We start from the raw sequence: 17213 nt of genomic DNA on the forward strand, positions 1-17213 counted from the left end.
CCCAAGCAATTAGAGGTTCTTTTCCATCTCAGCTATCCGATGCATATAAAAGCACATATGTATACATTTCTATCTTTTTTGAACATTAGTGGCACATGCACAAAAGCATATAAATTATCAGCTGCTCCCCCAAACTCTGTGATTCATTTGGTTTCTAGGTTAGATTTGGGCACTGGTCTGCAAGTGGCACTACTATTGGATTTGATACTTAAGCTTAGTTTAGATTCCAAAAAGAAGGTAGATTCACCAATTACTGTACAAATACATAACTTTGAACATAAAGTACAAATGCCACCCAGAATTAATTAGTTCTGTGGATTTCTCATAAGAGCCCAAATTCATTTAGTCTCAGTTTGCCATGTAAATTAAATAATCATGGGTCAATCAGTTATCTCTGTGTATCTGTTTCCTCATTTGAAACATCTGAGATGATAGTACCTACCCCGTAACTGTGAGGATTTAATGTGCAGTGCTTACAACAATGGCCCACACATAGTAAAGGCCAAAATACAATAGATACTATTAGCACATGAAACACATCAGTACTCAGGCCAGCTCCAGGTTAATTTTTTAGTATTTGCATTTGATTATCTGTTTAATTCAGCTGACCTAAACGGTTGAAATTCTGGGTGTGAATTTCTTTTGAAAACTGATAATAGATTAGTGGTTTCGAAATGCGTAACTTGCTCAGACACTGAAATCCTTTTTTTTTTTTTAAGAAAGGGAAATTACACTTTAAATTTCCAATTTTCCTCTTTACTTTGCCTAAGTAAAGTTAGGTAGAGACCAGAATCCTTGAAACTATGTAATATTTTCATGTTAGATTACTCTATCTTAATTTCAACTTCTTTAAAGGCATTGTGCAACAGTATTGCTAAGGCTTTCGAACAAAACTTGACAAATTTGCCTCAACACCATTGCTGAGGGAGTAAGCAGGGATAGCTGGTGCAAATAGATGGCATAAAGGTATCATCAAAAATTCTCTTTGCTCCGAAGAGCTCAAGATTAAGAAATAGAAGATAAAATGAAAAGCAGACCCAGCATTTCTCTCCTCAATGTCCAGAAGAGTTGAAGCCATGTGGTTCAAAGACAGGCATATACACACACATTCTAAACTACCTTTCCAAAACCAAGGTTTCCTCATGATTCCTAATCTGCCCATGCCTCACAATTCCAGTCAACTTATCCAACTAAACCTTAGCTCCTCAAATAAAATAACTTTCTTAAAGGTTGAAAGCCTCTTCCATCTCTGATCTTCAATATGCCTAACTAAAATTATAGAGGCCAGAATCATCTTACACATAAAGACAACATTCCTTTTACTGTAGCTACACTGTTAATTACCTTTCAGGACAATTAAAGATTAAAAGAGATATATGAAATCTAGGAATCCACAGTAACATCAATAAAAAATATAAATAATAAAAAACAAAAAGCTATTCCTCACATAAGAAAGCAAACTTAAAAATGGTTGAAGACTGATGAATGTTTTAAAAGTCACTATTTTGCAATCACCATAATAATTCAGGCTAGAATTATCAGTGGATACTAAAATTCATGAGCTGAAATTTTCAGAACAAATACTTACAGTCTCAAAGCATCTCCATACTTATTAAAAAGGGAAAGGGAGTTTTAGAGTAAAGAAACCTGTCAGACACAATCTTCATCAAGTGTTCAAACTTAACATCACTAGCAGTGGGTCTAATGACCCATTGTGCTTCTGACACAATGTAGTACAAAGTACTGCCAAAAGTATATAACCTGAATCTAATCACTATGACACATCTGATAAACCCAAATTAAGAAACATTCCACAAAGTAAATGATCTGTACTCTTCAAAAATATCTATGTCTTGAAGAACAAATAGAGTTCCAGCTTTCAAAACCTATATAGAGGCAGGACAACTCAATGCAACTCATGATCCTGAGTTTTCTTTAGATAAAGAAAATCATTGGGACAATGGATGAAATCTGAATAAAGCCTGAGATTAGATAACAGCACTGTCAAAATCAATTTCCTTACTTTGATAACTGAAGTGTGGCTATAAGACCATTTTGTTTTTCTAAGTAAATACATACTAGAATATGCAGTGGTAAAGAATATCATGTCTGCAACTTATTTTCAAACAGTTCAATAAAAAATGTTTATAGAGACAAAAGAGGATAAACCAAATAAAATAAAAATTAAGAACTGATGAATCTTGGCAAAGGGTATATTTGGGAATTTTTTTGCTCCTTTCTTCCAACTTTTCTGAAATCTGAAACTATAAAACTAAAATATTTTTTAAAAGAAACTTGAAACATTAACTGAAAACAATATGTAGAAATGTTGTGAATTACCTGTACTATAATGACTTATTTATGTTCAATGTTCAGGACTTTATATGGACAGGAACCACTGTCACCTCCCGCTCTCAGCAGAGAATATTAGATAAGCACACATAAATTGGGGAACTTTCATACAAATGCAGGATCAGAAATACTTGTCTAATATATTTCCATGACACATTTCCAGTCTTACCACTGAAAGTAAGAACAACAATGGAAGATAAATTTTGCATGCAGAAAAATTTTCAAAGTATTGCTTAGATCCTGATTCAAACAAACCAAATAACATTTGGGGATGGTCAGAGAAATCTAAATATGGGCTGGTTTTCAGATATTGAGAACCTGTTAAATATTAGGAGGCTATAATGATATCATGATTATAAGAAAACTTATTTTCTAAAGATGCACACTGAAATATTTTGAGTGAAAATGTCATGATAGCCTGAATTTCTTTAATATGTTTAAAATAAACAAAGTAAATACAGCAAAACATTACTAAAAATCTAGACGATTGGGTACGTGGCTCTCCCCAGACCTATGAAAGCTTGCAAATTTTTTAAGCTTTTATAAAAGGGATTTATCTCCACTCTTCTATAGTTCATGGAGCTTGAAAATTAAATTGTAAGGATTAGACTTTGGCAATTTACCTGTAGGGCAGGCAGGAAGGAAGAATACAACTTCAAAAGGTCAAGATGAAAATCAAGCCAGTCAGAGAGTGACAAAATTGCAGCACAGGCGTTCATGTTCCATAAAGGAGCTCTCCATCGGATGTCTGCCCAGTCAGTAATGAGAGGCTTGCTGCACTATCCAGGCCACAGGCAGTTATTTAATTTTGTTAAATAAAAACTTAGTCCTTCAGTCACACTAGTCACATTTCAAGTATTCAACAACTACATGTGACTACTCTACTGGAAGGCACAGAATGTAGAACATTAACATTACTACAGTTTTATTGGGAGCACTGTTTTCAGGTGCTTTTCTTGGGAGTCCAACAAGAAAAGGAAAACTGTAACATTCAACTCTGGCAAAATATGAAGAGCTGGTAAAGAGATACCCTCATCTTATACAAGGATTTCACACACCCACCACAAGGAAAAGCAGGAAAAAAAATAGAGCTTTCAAGTTTCAAGAGTCCAGATATCTGCAAGAGGTTTGGAGGGGGAAAAAAATTCTGCAAAGTTCAATGCCAACAAAGTGAGGGCCTAAGGAAAAACTCCTTAGTCGGGATGCCTCTTTCCCCTCAAGAAATTAATGAACATTCAAACAGCTAAGGCCCTGAGTTACAAGCAACTGAGAAGGGCTGAGAAGGACTGAGACTGTGCAGATGGAATAAAATGCAATTTACTCAAAGAACATGAGAAAAGAGAGGCCCATATTCTGTGCCTGGTAAACTGCCCCACCTCGATTTCTAAGATGTTCATCAATATCATAAAGCTTTCAGGTAAAGAGCACATAACTGCATGATGAATTCACAAATTCAAAGGGAGTAAGTATGAAAGGGATTGTATTAAAATCAAAGTAATAAGGCTAAAAAATTTTAACTTCATCAATGTTATATTCAGAAATCTAAAAGCTAAAATGTTCATCAGTTTTTTAACACTTTAAGGCTTTGTTTTTCATGTCTTGGTTTTTAAACTGTACTTAATTTTATTGTAAATGCAGCAAACAGAAAGAAGAAAGTGTCCATCCTTGCCTGAGGGGGAGCAAGGCATGCCTAGGTGCTGCATGAAAGGTTAAAGTGATTTGACACACATCAAGCACTTAGAACAGTGTGGGGATATATATTAGGGATTTTTGTCCTTTTACAGTTATCTTGCTCTGGGACTATGGTATCATGACATACACTGTTCTAAAACAGATTGGTTCTGATGTCATACTACTAACATTATAGAGTCACACCTACCGTGAGTCAATGTGCTTTGTTCTAAATATGTTACAAAGACAGCTAGGAAACGGGTATGGAAACCCAGTGATGGTGAGTCAGCTCCTTATTAGAATACATTAGTGATCAAACTATGAAAATAATTGTTAAAGGGACCAAATGGACTATGGACATATTTAATCCAGTAGTATATATACACTTAATAAAATGGGCAGAATATGCTAACAGAGTACAACCAAGTAAAATCACAAGCCCAATTCTTTGACTAGCTAAATAAAAGATTCTCCATTAGCACATCTCTATCTCAGCCATCAATTACAATTGTGTTTGTGTTGACAAACGTCATGTAATTAAAGGAGTAATAGGTTTGCTTTAAACCTACCAATTTCAACGAGCAGTTCCCACATTTGATCAAATAGGAATATGCACTGGAAACAGCCTTCTTTATAAGCACACCCGGGAGTCTGCTTTTTAATGAATGAGTAGTAAATGCAGAACAGAATTCATTTAACAGCTTTATCAGCTAAAAACCAAAATACATTAAAACGTGTTTACGACAGCATTAGTAAGGACTTACGTTTCACAATTAGTGCTTGGCTTTACAATTTCCAGATCCTTCCTCCTTCTTTCATCTGAATAGTTAGAATGTAAAGGAGTACGTACAAACTGCTGTATTTTGGATGAGACTACTTTATAACATGCTCTATGTACAATCCTGTTTATGCTAACTTTTCTGTAAATGAATCTTCTTTGATAAAGACTTAATAGGTGTTACCACTACAGAGTTAAGAAGTCAAAAATTTTAGAGAGACCTAATGCTTGGATTATCACCCAGTACAGATATTTTTAAGCAAGTGCCTGAAGATTTAGTTAACTTCCTATCCCAAGTATTTCACTCAGCATGATTTCCTTTAAAAGTTACAAAACATTTTCTATCTTCACTAGTATCAATCATGGTGAATAAACTGCTGACAGCAGTCACTTCACCACCAAGCCCTTCCAGGAAACTAGCAGAATGTCAAGTAAGAACTGCAGTTGCTGTCTTCTACAGGAAATGAAGCAAAATGCTGAGAATGCAGCATTCCTTTAGTTCTTCCATCAACAGGATACCAGCCATTGTTTTCTGTATGCTCTACATTTCAAGCAACAAATAAAAATGCCTTTAACCCCTGCTGACCCCACACTTAAGTACATAGATTTGTTTCTATCTATGTTAGCCTTTGAGGCAATCGCTTTCTCTTAAGAGAATTTTTGACTCTGGTCACCCACTCCAAAATTGTTAATACATCCAGGAAGGAACCATAGATGGCAACAGTGACTCTATTTATTAGCTTTGATAAACTATCAGGAGACTCAAAGAAAACTTTTCCTACTGATCGCCAACTACTGACTAGAAAATTTAAAAACCTTAAATTTGACCCATTCTTAATACAGGTATGTTTTATGCCTCAAATTTTGCAAATGGCTCTGACTCCCCAAGGTATGCCCTTTCTGTATAAATGCCATTCAGGTGGCACAGAACAACTGAATGCTACCAAAGCTGTAACTGATTATAAGTATATGTGTGTGTTAGAGATAAGGAACATGTGGCAGAATGCAGAATTTATCTAAACATTCTTTAAAAGAACTAGAAATGAGGCTCACTTTGAGGGTTCAAGATTGTAATAAATACTTGATGCTGACTTAACAAATACCTTCAAAGGATGACCTGAATGTTCAACAAGGACTTAATTTCCTGGAATGAAAAACTAAAACATCTGCTCTGTTTCCTTACTATCAAAATTCTAAGGTCTCAAAGAAACTTTCCAACGACTTCACAAAATGTATTTTTAATTGGAAGTCCAGTGATTCACCTCAACCCCATCACTGCTGCATACTCATTTTCCTACTCTCTACTGACAGACTTAATAGGAAATTAGACATTATGCTGTATCACTCATTTTTCTGGTTGGATCAATCATTTAAAATATGATCAGAACCCACATGCTACAAGTTATAAGACCAGAAACATTTTATTTTACATTTGAATCACTGGAATATTTCCATGTAAACCTAAATATCAATTGAGTGAATGAAATAACTAATACTCAGCACGAAGACTTACAGGCTATCTCAAAATTGTCCAATATTAACAAGTTCAGGGAGTTCAAAACAACATTAAAATAACTAAATGACTAAGATTATTTTTTTTATTAACACCTATTAAGCATCTATTGTATGAAAATTTAATATCAATTCAATATTTAAAACCCATTAAATACAAGTTTTGTGTGAAATTTTTCCTCTGTTCATGTGAAACTATAAACCCGTCATTACTACTGAGGTAACAACCTATAGGAGAAAAAAACCGGGTTTTGGGCTCAGAGGATACTGAGGGCACAATTTGAGTTCACATCCTCTAAAAAGAAGAAAAGAACTTTCTTCTTTTTTCAACACTCTATAGATGCTACTTCACTGTTTTGACATTCAGCATTAAAAACTAAGACCGCCTTGATTATTTGGTCAGGGAGAGAGTATGACCTGGATGTTTGTAGGTGCCTTTTTTTTTTTTTACACACGATACTGAAACTTCAGGCCTATCTTAAAACACTGAACCTATTTTAATGTTGCAGCTTCTTTCTTGTCTGGAAAAACTTTCTTCCATTGTCTAAAAAAGAGCTGTTACTCCAATTATTTGGATTTCTATAATCCTTAGATTTGTAATCTGTTCTGTCACATCTCATGTTTGTGATTTCTCTCTAAATTCAAAATCTTCCAAAGAAAACCCCTTCAAACTGGCCTTCCACACTGCTGATTTCCACAAGGGCAATTCTGCTAATTGCCCTCAGGATCAACTACTTCTCTACGTATTCTGCTATTGTAACACTATCTCCATGAGTCTTTCTGTTCTGTATTATATCAAGTTTTTTTCTATGCCACAGGTGATGCCAACATTTTTCTAAAGTTTTCTCCCATTTCTAGTAGAAAAAAAACTTTTAAGTATTTCCTCAGGTTTCTTCCTAGTTCTGGAATATTTTTTCCCAATAATCAGACATTTGAGCACTTACTGAGCAGCTACTGTATGCCAGATACTATGCTAATACACAAATAATTCTACAGTAAATTGTAAAGAAATATGATCTCTTCTACTCAGTGCCTAAAGGCACACAGCAATTACAATGGTGCCATAAGGATACAAGGATGCATGCCTAGCCCAGATGTATGCAGGGGTATACCTGGTGTCCCAGAAGAAATGGAAATGCAATATAAAGCAAAACACATAATTTAAGAGAGGGCAGGGCTACAAAGCTTAGAAGAGAACACAGAAAACTAAAAATACCACGTATGCCCAAATAGGGTATTCATTTTCCCAAGGAGACTACTCCCAGACACCCAAAAAAGCTTTTGACAAGCACTGGAGAGAATGTGGAAAAATCAGAACTCTCATACATTGCTGGTAGAGACATAGAATGGTGCAGCTGCTGTACCAAACAGTTGTGCAGTCCCTCAAAAAGTTACTATAGTATTCCCATACGACCCAGCAATTCCACTTCTAGTATACATCCAAAAGAACTGAAACAGGTATTCAAACTATAACGTGTACATTCACGTTCATAGCAGCACTACTTACAACAGCCAAGAGGTATAAAGCAACCCAAATGTCCTTCAATTGATGAAAGGACAAATAAAATGCAGCATTACCATGCAATGGAATGTTAATTATCCATAAAGGAATAAAGTACTGATTCATGCTACGACACAGATGACCCTCAAACATTATTAGCTTAGTGAAAGAAGTTAGACACAAAAAGTCAAGTGTTTTATGATTCCTTTTCGAGGAATAGATAAATCCACAGATAGAAAGCATATTAGTGACTGCCAGGGGATGGAAGGAGAGGGGAAGGATGGACTGCTTAATGGATACAGGGTTTCCTTTGGAAAAGGAATGCAGATGGTTTGGGGGTGATGAAAATGTTTTGGAACTAGACACAGGTGATGTTGCACAACATTGTGAATGTACTAAATACTACTAAATTGTTCACTTTATATTGGCTAATTCTAAGTTATATGAATTTTATCTCAACTTAAGGCTTTTGGTCCCATTAAAGTATAAACTCTTAGGGATAAAATATGCATAATTATAATTCAAGTAATCAGTTGGCTTAGTTTATGCAAGTATTTTAAATTATAAAATAATTTACTTGGAAATGTTTTTCTACTCTTCACATTTCAGTAATCATTTTAACTCTTCATAGGCATTTTTTTCTATCAGTCTTCATTAGTACTGCAATGTCATCTCCATTCAATCAAAGTGCTCTTTAAAAAATCCATACGGTATAACCATAGGACTTTCAAAACATGCCTCAAATTTCTATTTGCAAATTTCTATTTTTCACTTGTTTTTCTATTACAATTTCCAGAAACATATCCCAAATAGATTGCTTTTTGAGGGATATTTAAAATGTTTGCTTATAACATCCAACAATTCTGTGAGACCCATACTGAGAGGGCAATTAATGAGATGTGTTAATATACCTCCTCAATGCAGATGGTTTCAAGCCTTGCGGCAGCCTCCACTGAACAGTGTTACAGTATTCAAAGCAGAAGTAACTTAGGACTCAATAATAAGGAAGCTCAGGAAGGCTTTTAACATAAGGATACTCTTTCCTGAGGAATATCTTAGGAGGAAAAAAAGAAAACTGCCTTTGGTTTGCATAGTTCTGTAGGGCAGAATATAGAGTATTGCAGAAAATGGGGAAAGAGATGGACTTTTGTAAACTCCCTATAGAATTTTTTCCCGAATTATTTGTCCTCAAATAATAAGAACTATCGAAAGTCAGCTGTTTGCCAGGCTGAGAATATATGGACAGTCTTTGGCTTCACTCTGTCCATTTTGGTAGTTTTTAAGCCCTCTCTCTCAGATGAGCAGCTGGTCATAAATAGATTAAAACAACTCTCAACCCAATTCCCATTCTTCATCCACTATGATTCCCACGGTCTCAAAGATGGCTGTCATCAAAAACTGCAGTCTCCAGGACATCTAGCATTCTTCCCTTTTCTACTCAAGAAATGGATTGGATGTAGAAAATGAGAAAGAGGAAGGAGTCTGGTATAATTCCACAATCGCAGCTTCTCTAACTGGGCAGACAGCAGTTTTCTCCTTTCGCATGGCATATATGTTCCACTCAACTGGATGAAAGGAGACCATCCAGCACAGGGGCTAAGAATTAATTCTTGACTATTTGTATAAGTTAATTAAGTATTATGACATAAACACAAATACATACTACAGTCTATCGTTATAACTGCCAGAAAGTATTGTTTTAATAAATGAGGAAAGCTGAGAAAAGCTAAAAACATAGAACTTGAATTAAACATCTGAGACATTTTCTACAACAGCACACTGTAGAATTAAACTTTTTGTGATGAAATGGTTTTAACAGATTCAGTTCCTATTCTCTCAGAAGTAAGCTTTAAAATCTGCTTTACTTAAGAACTTATTTACCCAATGATCCAATGATTCAGAACAGTAAGTACTAATATTACTGGCAATTCTTGTTCCAGCTGCACAATCCTGCAAGTTTGTAACCATTTTCCTCTCTATGATTATGCTATTCAAACAAAGCAAGGATGTTCTGCTTCCATTTTCTTCCCCTCCCGGACCCCAAGCACAACTGTCTTCCTTGAGTTCTATTCAAGTTCTACATTCGTATAAACACAAAAACATGAATAATTTAGTAAAGTTAGAAAAGCAGGTTCCTGCTTTCACAAGTGGCATCAGACTAGAATACATTCACTCATCATTAAGAAAAAGTCAACAGCGAAGCCTGAAAAGTTCAGCTTCATGACAGGGACATAGACAACCCTGGTTACATGTTAACCTGATCCCAACCATTCTGCAGAATTTTCTAGTGGGAACTTGGATAAAATTAAAAACATCATCAAAATAACTGCTTAAGGCATAGAAAAACCAAATGTTGGTTCACTGGCCCCTGCCTTTCTCATAATATAAAAACTGTTAACCTGAAAACAAACTACTAGTAGAATGTGTATATTAAAGATCACCACAGCACAGATAGAAACTGTGTACTTTGCATCTCAAATTATACAGATCATTCACCAAATAAGGCAGTGTGCCACACTGAAAGAAGAGTGAAAGTCTGACCACCCACTCACTAGCCACGTGGCTCTACAAGTTAACTGCTATGGACTTGTTTTCCCACCTGCAAAATAAGGCTAACACTACCTACCTGAAGGGGTTCCCTTGCTAATTAAATGAGATCATAAATATAAAATATTTGGCAGAGTTTTGGGCACACAGTATGCTCAAATAGCTATCGTGATTCAATTTATACTGATCTTGTAGATTTCAAGATAATTAAGATTTGATGACTAGCCATTCCCTATAAACTAAAACAAAGTATCTTAAATTATGTGTTTCATAACACAAAAGAAGAGACACAAAATCCAAATATGACAGATGGGTTTTGCATAATACATTCAGATCCAAACCTGCTGCCATCGCCTAGAGTTGACAGCATTAGCCACAAACACTTTGGCAACAGGGGAAAAAAGGCACCTAGAGTTGTAAACTTTGCCATGGTTTACAAGCTGACTTTATCAAGAAGCTTTAGCATGGCATATATGTAAATGAATTTAGGGAAACAGCCTCATTCTAAAAAAAAGGACTAAAATATCAGCTTATGAACTGATTTTTCCAAGTAAGAATATTCACTTCAACACTACCATCTTACAGGACACACCTAACAACATAAAAAAGGTCTGATTTGCATTCCATGTGGAGATTTTATCAGATATGATTAGGTTTCTCAAATACATTTGACCAAGGAATACTAATTACAGATGCACCAATGGTACACAATGAGCACTTACAGGATATAATACAAGGCTAATTAAAAAAATTCTTTCTTTTGGGCAGTTTCAGAGTGGGATCAATTTTGTATCATATGAATATTTGTGCTAAATCCTGCACAATATCAAACATTCAATAACATCCATAGTTGCAATTATGTATGGTCAGCCTTTGCCACCTAATCAATGCAAGCATGAATGCAAGCAGCAGTCAGTCTTCCCCATGCTGTGCCTAGTCTAACACGGGTGCTGATATGTAGTAAGTAATCTTAGGTGAGTACCAAATGTTTGTAAACCATAAAAATCTAGGCCTGCAAATAAAAAATTGTGTCATCGGTTGAGAGGAACCTGAATAAAAATGTACTGGACAAAAATTACATAGCTTATAAAATATTAATTATGTCCCTAAAGGCCTACACCAAGGACTGTCACATACATCATCTCAGAGTTTCAGTACTTTGTGAGGCAGTATGACTATTTTACAGAGAAAAACAAATGAGGTTAGTCTTAACCTGCACTTCGCCAACACAAGCCACATGTGGTACTGAGCATCTGAAATTGTGGTTACTTTTTTCAAAATTTAGATTAATTAGGAGTAAATAGTAACTGACAATCAATTCAATTATGGAAAACTTACGCATGTTTGGAATGACCTATGTAGGCAAAGCTGCTTTTCTTTTAATTGTTAATCTTAAACTAAACACAGATCTAATATTTCCAATGAAAACAGGGTAACTGAGATGTACTCTAGGTGTAAAAAATAAATGTCAGATTTTGAAACTTCAGTACCCCTAAAAAGGAACGCAAAACATTTCACTTGAAAATTTTATACTGATTACATGTTGAAATTAATATGTTGGGTACACTGAATTAAACATTAATTTCACTTGTTTTTTACTTTTAATATGACTAGTGGAAAACGTAAAATTACAAATGTGGCTCATATTAATTTTTCTACTGGACAGCACTGGTCTCAACAACTTCCAAATCCCTGTTTTATTCTATCAAATCATTAATCACATTTTAAATCTGCAAAGAAGTCATTTCTCAGGGCAAAGTCCAACAGAAAAAACACACTAGGATAAGGTATTACTTTTCCACTTAAGGCCATTCATTCTATTTCTTTGAAACATTTTATGCCAGAAAACACTGTTTCAAATTGTGTTCTGACACTGTATTCTTTCAGGCACTACTTTTGAGTCTCACTTTCTTTAACTGTCTTACAAGGATGTCTAGGGGGGACTTAAGACCTGAAAGCACCCAGTCACAATGATAGGGAGTAACAGGCTCTCACAAGTCTGCTTCTCCCTCTATTTACTAGCTACTTACTGTTCATCACCATTCCCCAAAGAGGAGGTAGTCAACTAACACTTTCAACTAATGAATGCTTTAACAAAATGTTTAATTTTAACAAAATGCTGTAAACATAAATAGGGGTGGTGAGCTAAATCTTCCCTCTTACAAAGGACATCATATGGCCTATAATTGTGCAGTTCAATGTGATAGTCAATAGCCTCATGCAGCTTTTTACATTTAAATTAATTAAAAAGAAACAAAAATAAAACCTCAGCTCCTCAGTCACACCAGCCACATTTCAAGTGTTCAATATCCTTATGGAGCTAGTATAAATTTTCATTATGGAAGAAAGTTATTTTGGACAATAATTCTCAAAAAGCAAAGACCCCTTTAGTAACAGTAACAGAAAAAACATCTTATTAATTGTAACTTTAAAATATCACAGGTTAAGTTTCCTAAAATTGTTATGTCATTCCAAACTAAAGTGAAAATGGTTGTGGTTCTACATACACTCAGAGTTTCATGTCTGAAATTATTTCCTAAAGTGAGTGAAATCAAGTTCACTAGAACTAGCCACACCCTTTTAAGCTGAGTAAATTGATTAGGAAACTTTTAAAAACATGATACATCTTAAATTTAGGAGCCATTCCCAGGGTAGGAGGTTGCAGCATAGTTCCAGGCAGTATGCCTCTTCCAGGAAGTAAAGCACATAGTGCATCACACTAACACTTAACATTGCTTTCTTTTTGCAAACCACACAATTGTAACAAGAACCTCTACCATTTAACCCAACACCTTCCATGCCTGCTTTTATATATAGATTAAAGGGAAAAGAACATGGTGGATTTTTAACTGCAGACCCAAAGTAACTGGGAATACAGCGTAATGCATCATTTAGCATAAAAATACTAATGTGCCAAGGATTGAGAACTACATGTAACATTTCATATGTAGCCTAAGATTTGTTTTCAAAATCTGCAACCCTAGGAATGTCTTGTTCAAATAGGCACTCATCTGTTGACTGCTATCAGCCTAAACAAACTAAAAAAGAAAAAAAAAAAAACCTTCCTAACTTAAAATATTAACATTCATTTGATGTAGCTCTGAGCCTTGATGACAGACCCTCCAACTGGCAAAAGTAGTTATGTGGTGTAAACATAAAATCATTTACAGTTAACTTTTTGAAGCTTTCACAGATTCCTCAATTCTTGTTAAGAATTTTTATCCCAAGTGTTTCAAAAAGTTTTCTGCTACTTAGCAAACTGGCAGGGACTCAGATTTCAAAAACCTAAGATGCCAATCAAAACTATCCTTATTAGTTTTTTAAAAAGGGAAAGGATAAAAATGGTAACTCAGGAGACATGTTATCCTGGAAGAGGTTGGTCATCAGGGCTCTGTGCAATTCATCAGTATCAGCTGGAGTATAGTCACAACAGCAAGCTGAAGTTCAGGCATGGCATATTACTTCAAAAAATGGATAAATGAATTCTTCAAGTATATTTGCAAAGCTGCCTTACACTTTTCAAATTATTTGAGAAGGAAATGGCTTCACTGAAGTATTTGTGGAAACTTTGAACAACTCAGAAACCAGACCCATATTAAATCTGTCTTCAATTAGTGACAAGGTTGAATTCCAATATTTGGGATTATTTAACAATTCTGTCTCCTCTTTAATAAAAATGAAAAGCCTATTGCTCAAACCACTAACTGTATTGGCAGGCTATGCCTCTATCTTGTAAAGTCAAAAGCAACTCTAGTGTATGATTTTACAAACATTTGTTTGCAGAAAGGTATTTTAGATGCTCTGTAGTGTGAGGACAAGGCTGTGTTTTCCCCTCACCCCCAAGAACATCATTTTCCTAACTCTCCACATGCATTTACATCCCACTTCAACAGAAGTAACCACAGCATTAAAACTTGGACTGAAACAGTAACTTCTTTGTGTTCACTCTGTCACCTAAGATTCTTTTAACCTTTTTGAAACTGTGTCCCATTACTTAAGATGAGTTCTGAAAACGACAGATTGAAGAAAGTGCATTACTTAACTAATTTTTTAAGTAAAGATTTCTTATTCATTACATTTCAAGACTTAAAGGAAAATTTCTGGCTGATTCAAACAGGTGGTAATACCTATAAGGAAATATTAACTTATGCTACTGACAGCCTGAATATTAAGCCTTTTTTTTAACAGGAATCCTTTACATACATTGTATCAATGGGATAAAGTAAATAAAATGGCCCCAAATGATTAAGTGCCCAATAGGTCACTAACATTAGTGTCGTCAAACCACGGCAACTTTTATCATTATCAAATTAGTCTTTCAGGGGATTGAGTTGAGGCAGGCTTCTCTAAGAAGACATTTGGACATAAAGCAAAGTAACAGGAATAAATTATTTCAGTCAAAGTAAAACCAGAACTGTGAACCAGGAAAATCAGAAGCTCTTCTAGAAGGAGCTTAATTCAGTCAAGCCCTCCAATGATCAGCTGCCTGGGCCCGCCACGGGCACGCTGCCAGATAAGACAGTATGTTGCCTACAGGATAATGCACCATGGGGAAGAACTCCAGAAGCTACTAAAAGGAAGCCAATTACAGACCAAATAACTCTGCGAATCTCAGAGCAGGTGTGCTCTATCCCCAGGGCTCGGTTCAATTCCTCGCAATCCTGAGGAAAGTACTTATGGCAAGCCCACAAACACCAGCTAGACTGCGGTAGACACCAAGATAACCTCTAGATAATTCTTTTCTACCTCCTGAACCAAAGAAGGGTAAGAGCCGCATCATGCCCAGAGAAATCAAGAAGGGAAACAACGGACGGCGAGTTCCCCTAGGGACCTTGACCTCACGCACTCTGAGATTGACACCGCCCTGAGAAGTACGTTCCCCCATTTTTATCCTCCTTCAGTTCCTTCAGTGACCTTAGGTTCCTACTGCCTTAAGGAAGGCAAGAGACAAGTCACCGCCGTTTCCCCCACCCCCAGGGGAAGGTGCCTTTCCCAGTTGAGCCGCAGAGTGAGGAAGAAAGAGGGTTGCTCCTCCCCAACCCACCCGCCCAGCTCCTGGGTGCAGACACGATGGGGGAAAGGGAAGGGAAGAGCAGTGGGAGGTGACAGCCCTGCAGTGGCCTAGGGGATGAGAATACTCGCTCCTGGAGAAACGCGGGAGAATTCCCCACCCCCACCCCGCAACCTACCCAAATGAATGAACTGAATAAAACAAGGGAGAGGGAGTTAGAATGTGCCATCCAGGAAGCGAAAACAGAGGCCCTCCAACCCAGGCCTGGCCTCGCTGTCCTTAGCACCCCGACTCTCGTCCTTTCTAGCCAAGCCCCACACCACTTAACCATTTAAGCTTTCCAGGATAGCGCCCACATCCTGCATCTACCCTAGGCACCAATACCCACCCCCCTCCGACAGCTCTTTTTTGCTTGGGCCCAGACTCGAGGTTCTTCCCACCATATCCTCCGCATCCCTCACCAGCTCTGGCCCAACCGCACCTGCAGATGCTCCTGAAAACGAATTGGCAGAATCTGGGCCATGGCGCTGTCGGGGGGTATGGTCTCCTCCTGTCACTGGGGCTGCGGGGCAGCGGCTGCCCGGGCTCTCCAAGGGAGAGGAGGAGAAGGGGGTGGGGGGAGGCTGGGCTCAGCAGGGTACTCTCCGGGGACGCAGGAAACTGGCAGGCAGACGAAAGAGCTCGGGTCGGGGACGAAGGCTCCAGGGTCCAGGAGAGCCGCAATGGCGGAACCGGGCGCAGCGCAGACTCCGGAAACGGCAGAGCCCTGCGGAGGGATCCCGGCGACAGAACTCCGCCCAAGTCACCTCACACCCTCCGCCTTATGTACCCCTCCACGGAGCTCAACGGTGCAGTGGGGCGCAGGAATTCGGGGCGCAGTGCGCTGACAGCCTGGATTATTGCTGCGACAACGAGGGTAAATAAACGAATCGACGGGACTACTTTTTTGGACTCATCACTTTCCCCAGGCTCCTGCTTTTCTCTCCTCCCCCCACCATTTTTTCTTTTTGCATTTTTTTTTTTTTTTTTTGCATTTTGCCACATCATGCGACTAGGGGAGGACGATGTCATTTCCGTGGACGCTATAGGTCCCACCCACGTACTTCCGGATGCACGTGATGCTGGTCGGGAAGGGTCGGCTGTTTGCTGCCAGAATGCGGAGCGAGTTCTAGGGAGATGTGGCGTCTACGCGGAATGAGTGGCTGGCTGTTGGGTTGCCTTGAGGAATAGCGGTGCTGCTCCCTTCCCTCTGAGGCTTGCCTATTTAAACTGAGTCCCTTACGAAGACGTGGCGTGGGCAGACGGGCCCAGCCTCCCGCCCTCTCCGTGACTCAGGGAAACGGCCTCCCTGCAGAGCGCTCTCCTGGCAGCCGGCTGCAGCCCTCCTCCCCTGCCTAGTTCCAGACAGTGGGTGGTTTCTTACGTCCCAGAGATGGAGGGGGGGATGCAATGAGGTTTAAAATCCTCCCTGCCCTTATGCACGCCCTTCTGACGGTTGGAGAAGCTGACGCTTGGGAATCCAACTAGAACTAGCAGCCTCTTTGGATGTTACTTAAGTAATTGGCTCAAAAGACAAGCTGGCCTTGTGACAGTTTTTCTTAGGGTTTCAGCGGACATTTTGGCGGACGTGTGTATGGGTCTTCGCTTAGTAATTGGAGTTAAAGAATTTCTGTTATCATAAATATGCTACAGAACTGGACCAAAATTGTAGCAGGGTTTTTTTTAGCCACATAAAAAACAATGTGTCTCAAAGACTTGGATGATTAGGTTAAGAGTGGTTCGTAAAATCGTAAGGTTCTTCCTCGGTGTGTACACTCTTGGAGAAAGAATTTAATTGAGCG

At 37.8% G+C, this 17213-nt stretch overlaps 1 protein-coding gene across 2 annotated transcripts in view; it reads right to left on the reverse strand.

Moving 5' to 3' along the window:
* The window catches only part of CLTC (clathrin heavy chain), a 60710-nt gene extending 44393 nt beyond the window's left edge, over window positions 1-16317 (reverse strand). Inside the window, exon 1 of one of the 2 annotated variants that reach the window (XM_017662576.3) lies at window positions 15854-16317. In XM_017662576.3, the coding sequence (XP_017518065.1) occupies window positions 15854-15895 (42 nt within the window). In that variant the 5' untranslated portion in view covers window positions 15896-16317. The remainder of the gene's footprint in view (window positions 1-15853) is intronic. The other variant, XM_017662577.3, reaches the window with a different exon arrangement.
* Window positions 16318-17213: the final 896 nt, after the last annotated feature.

The sequence above is a fragment of the Manis javanica genome, chromosome 4, assembly GCF_040802235.1.
Source record: "Manis javanica isolate MJ-LG chromosome 4, MJ_LKY, whole genome shotgun sequence".
Taxonomy (NCBI): domain Eukaryota; kingdom Metazoa; phylum Chordata; class Mammalia; order Pholidota; family Manidae; genus Manis; species Manis javanica.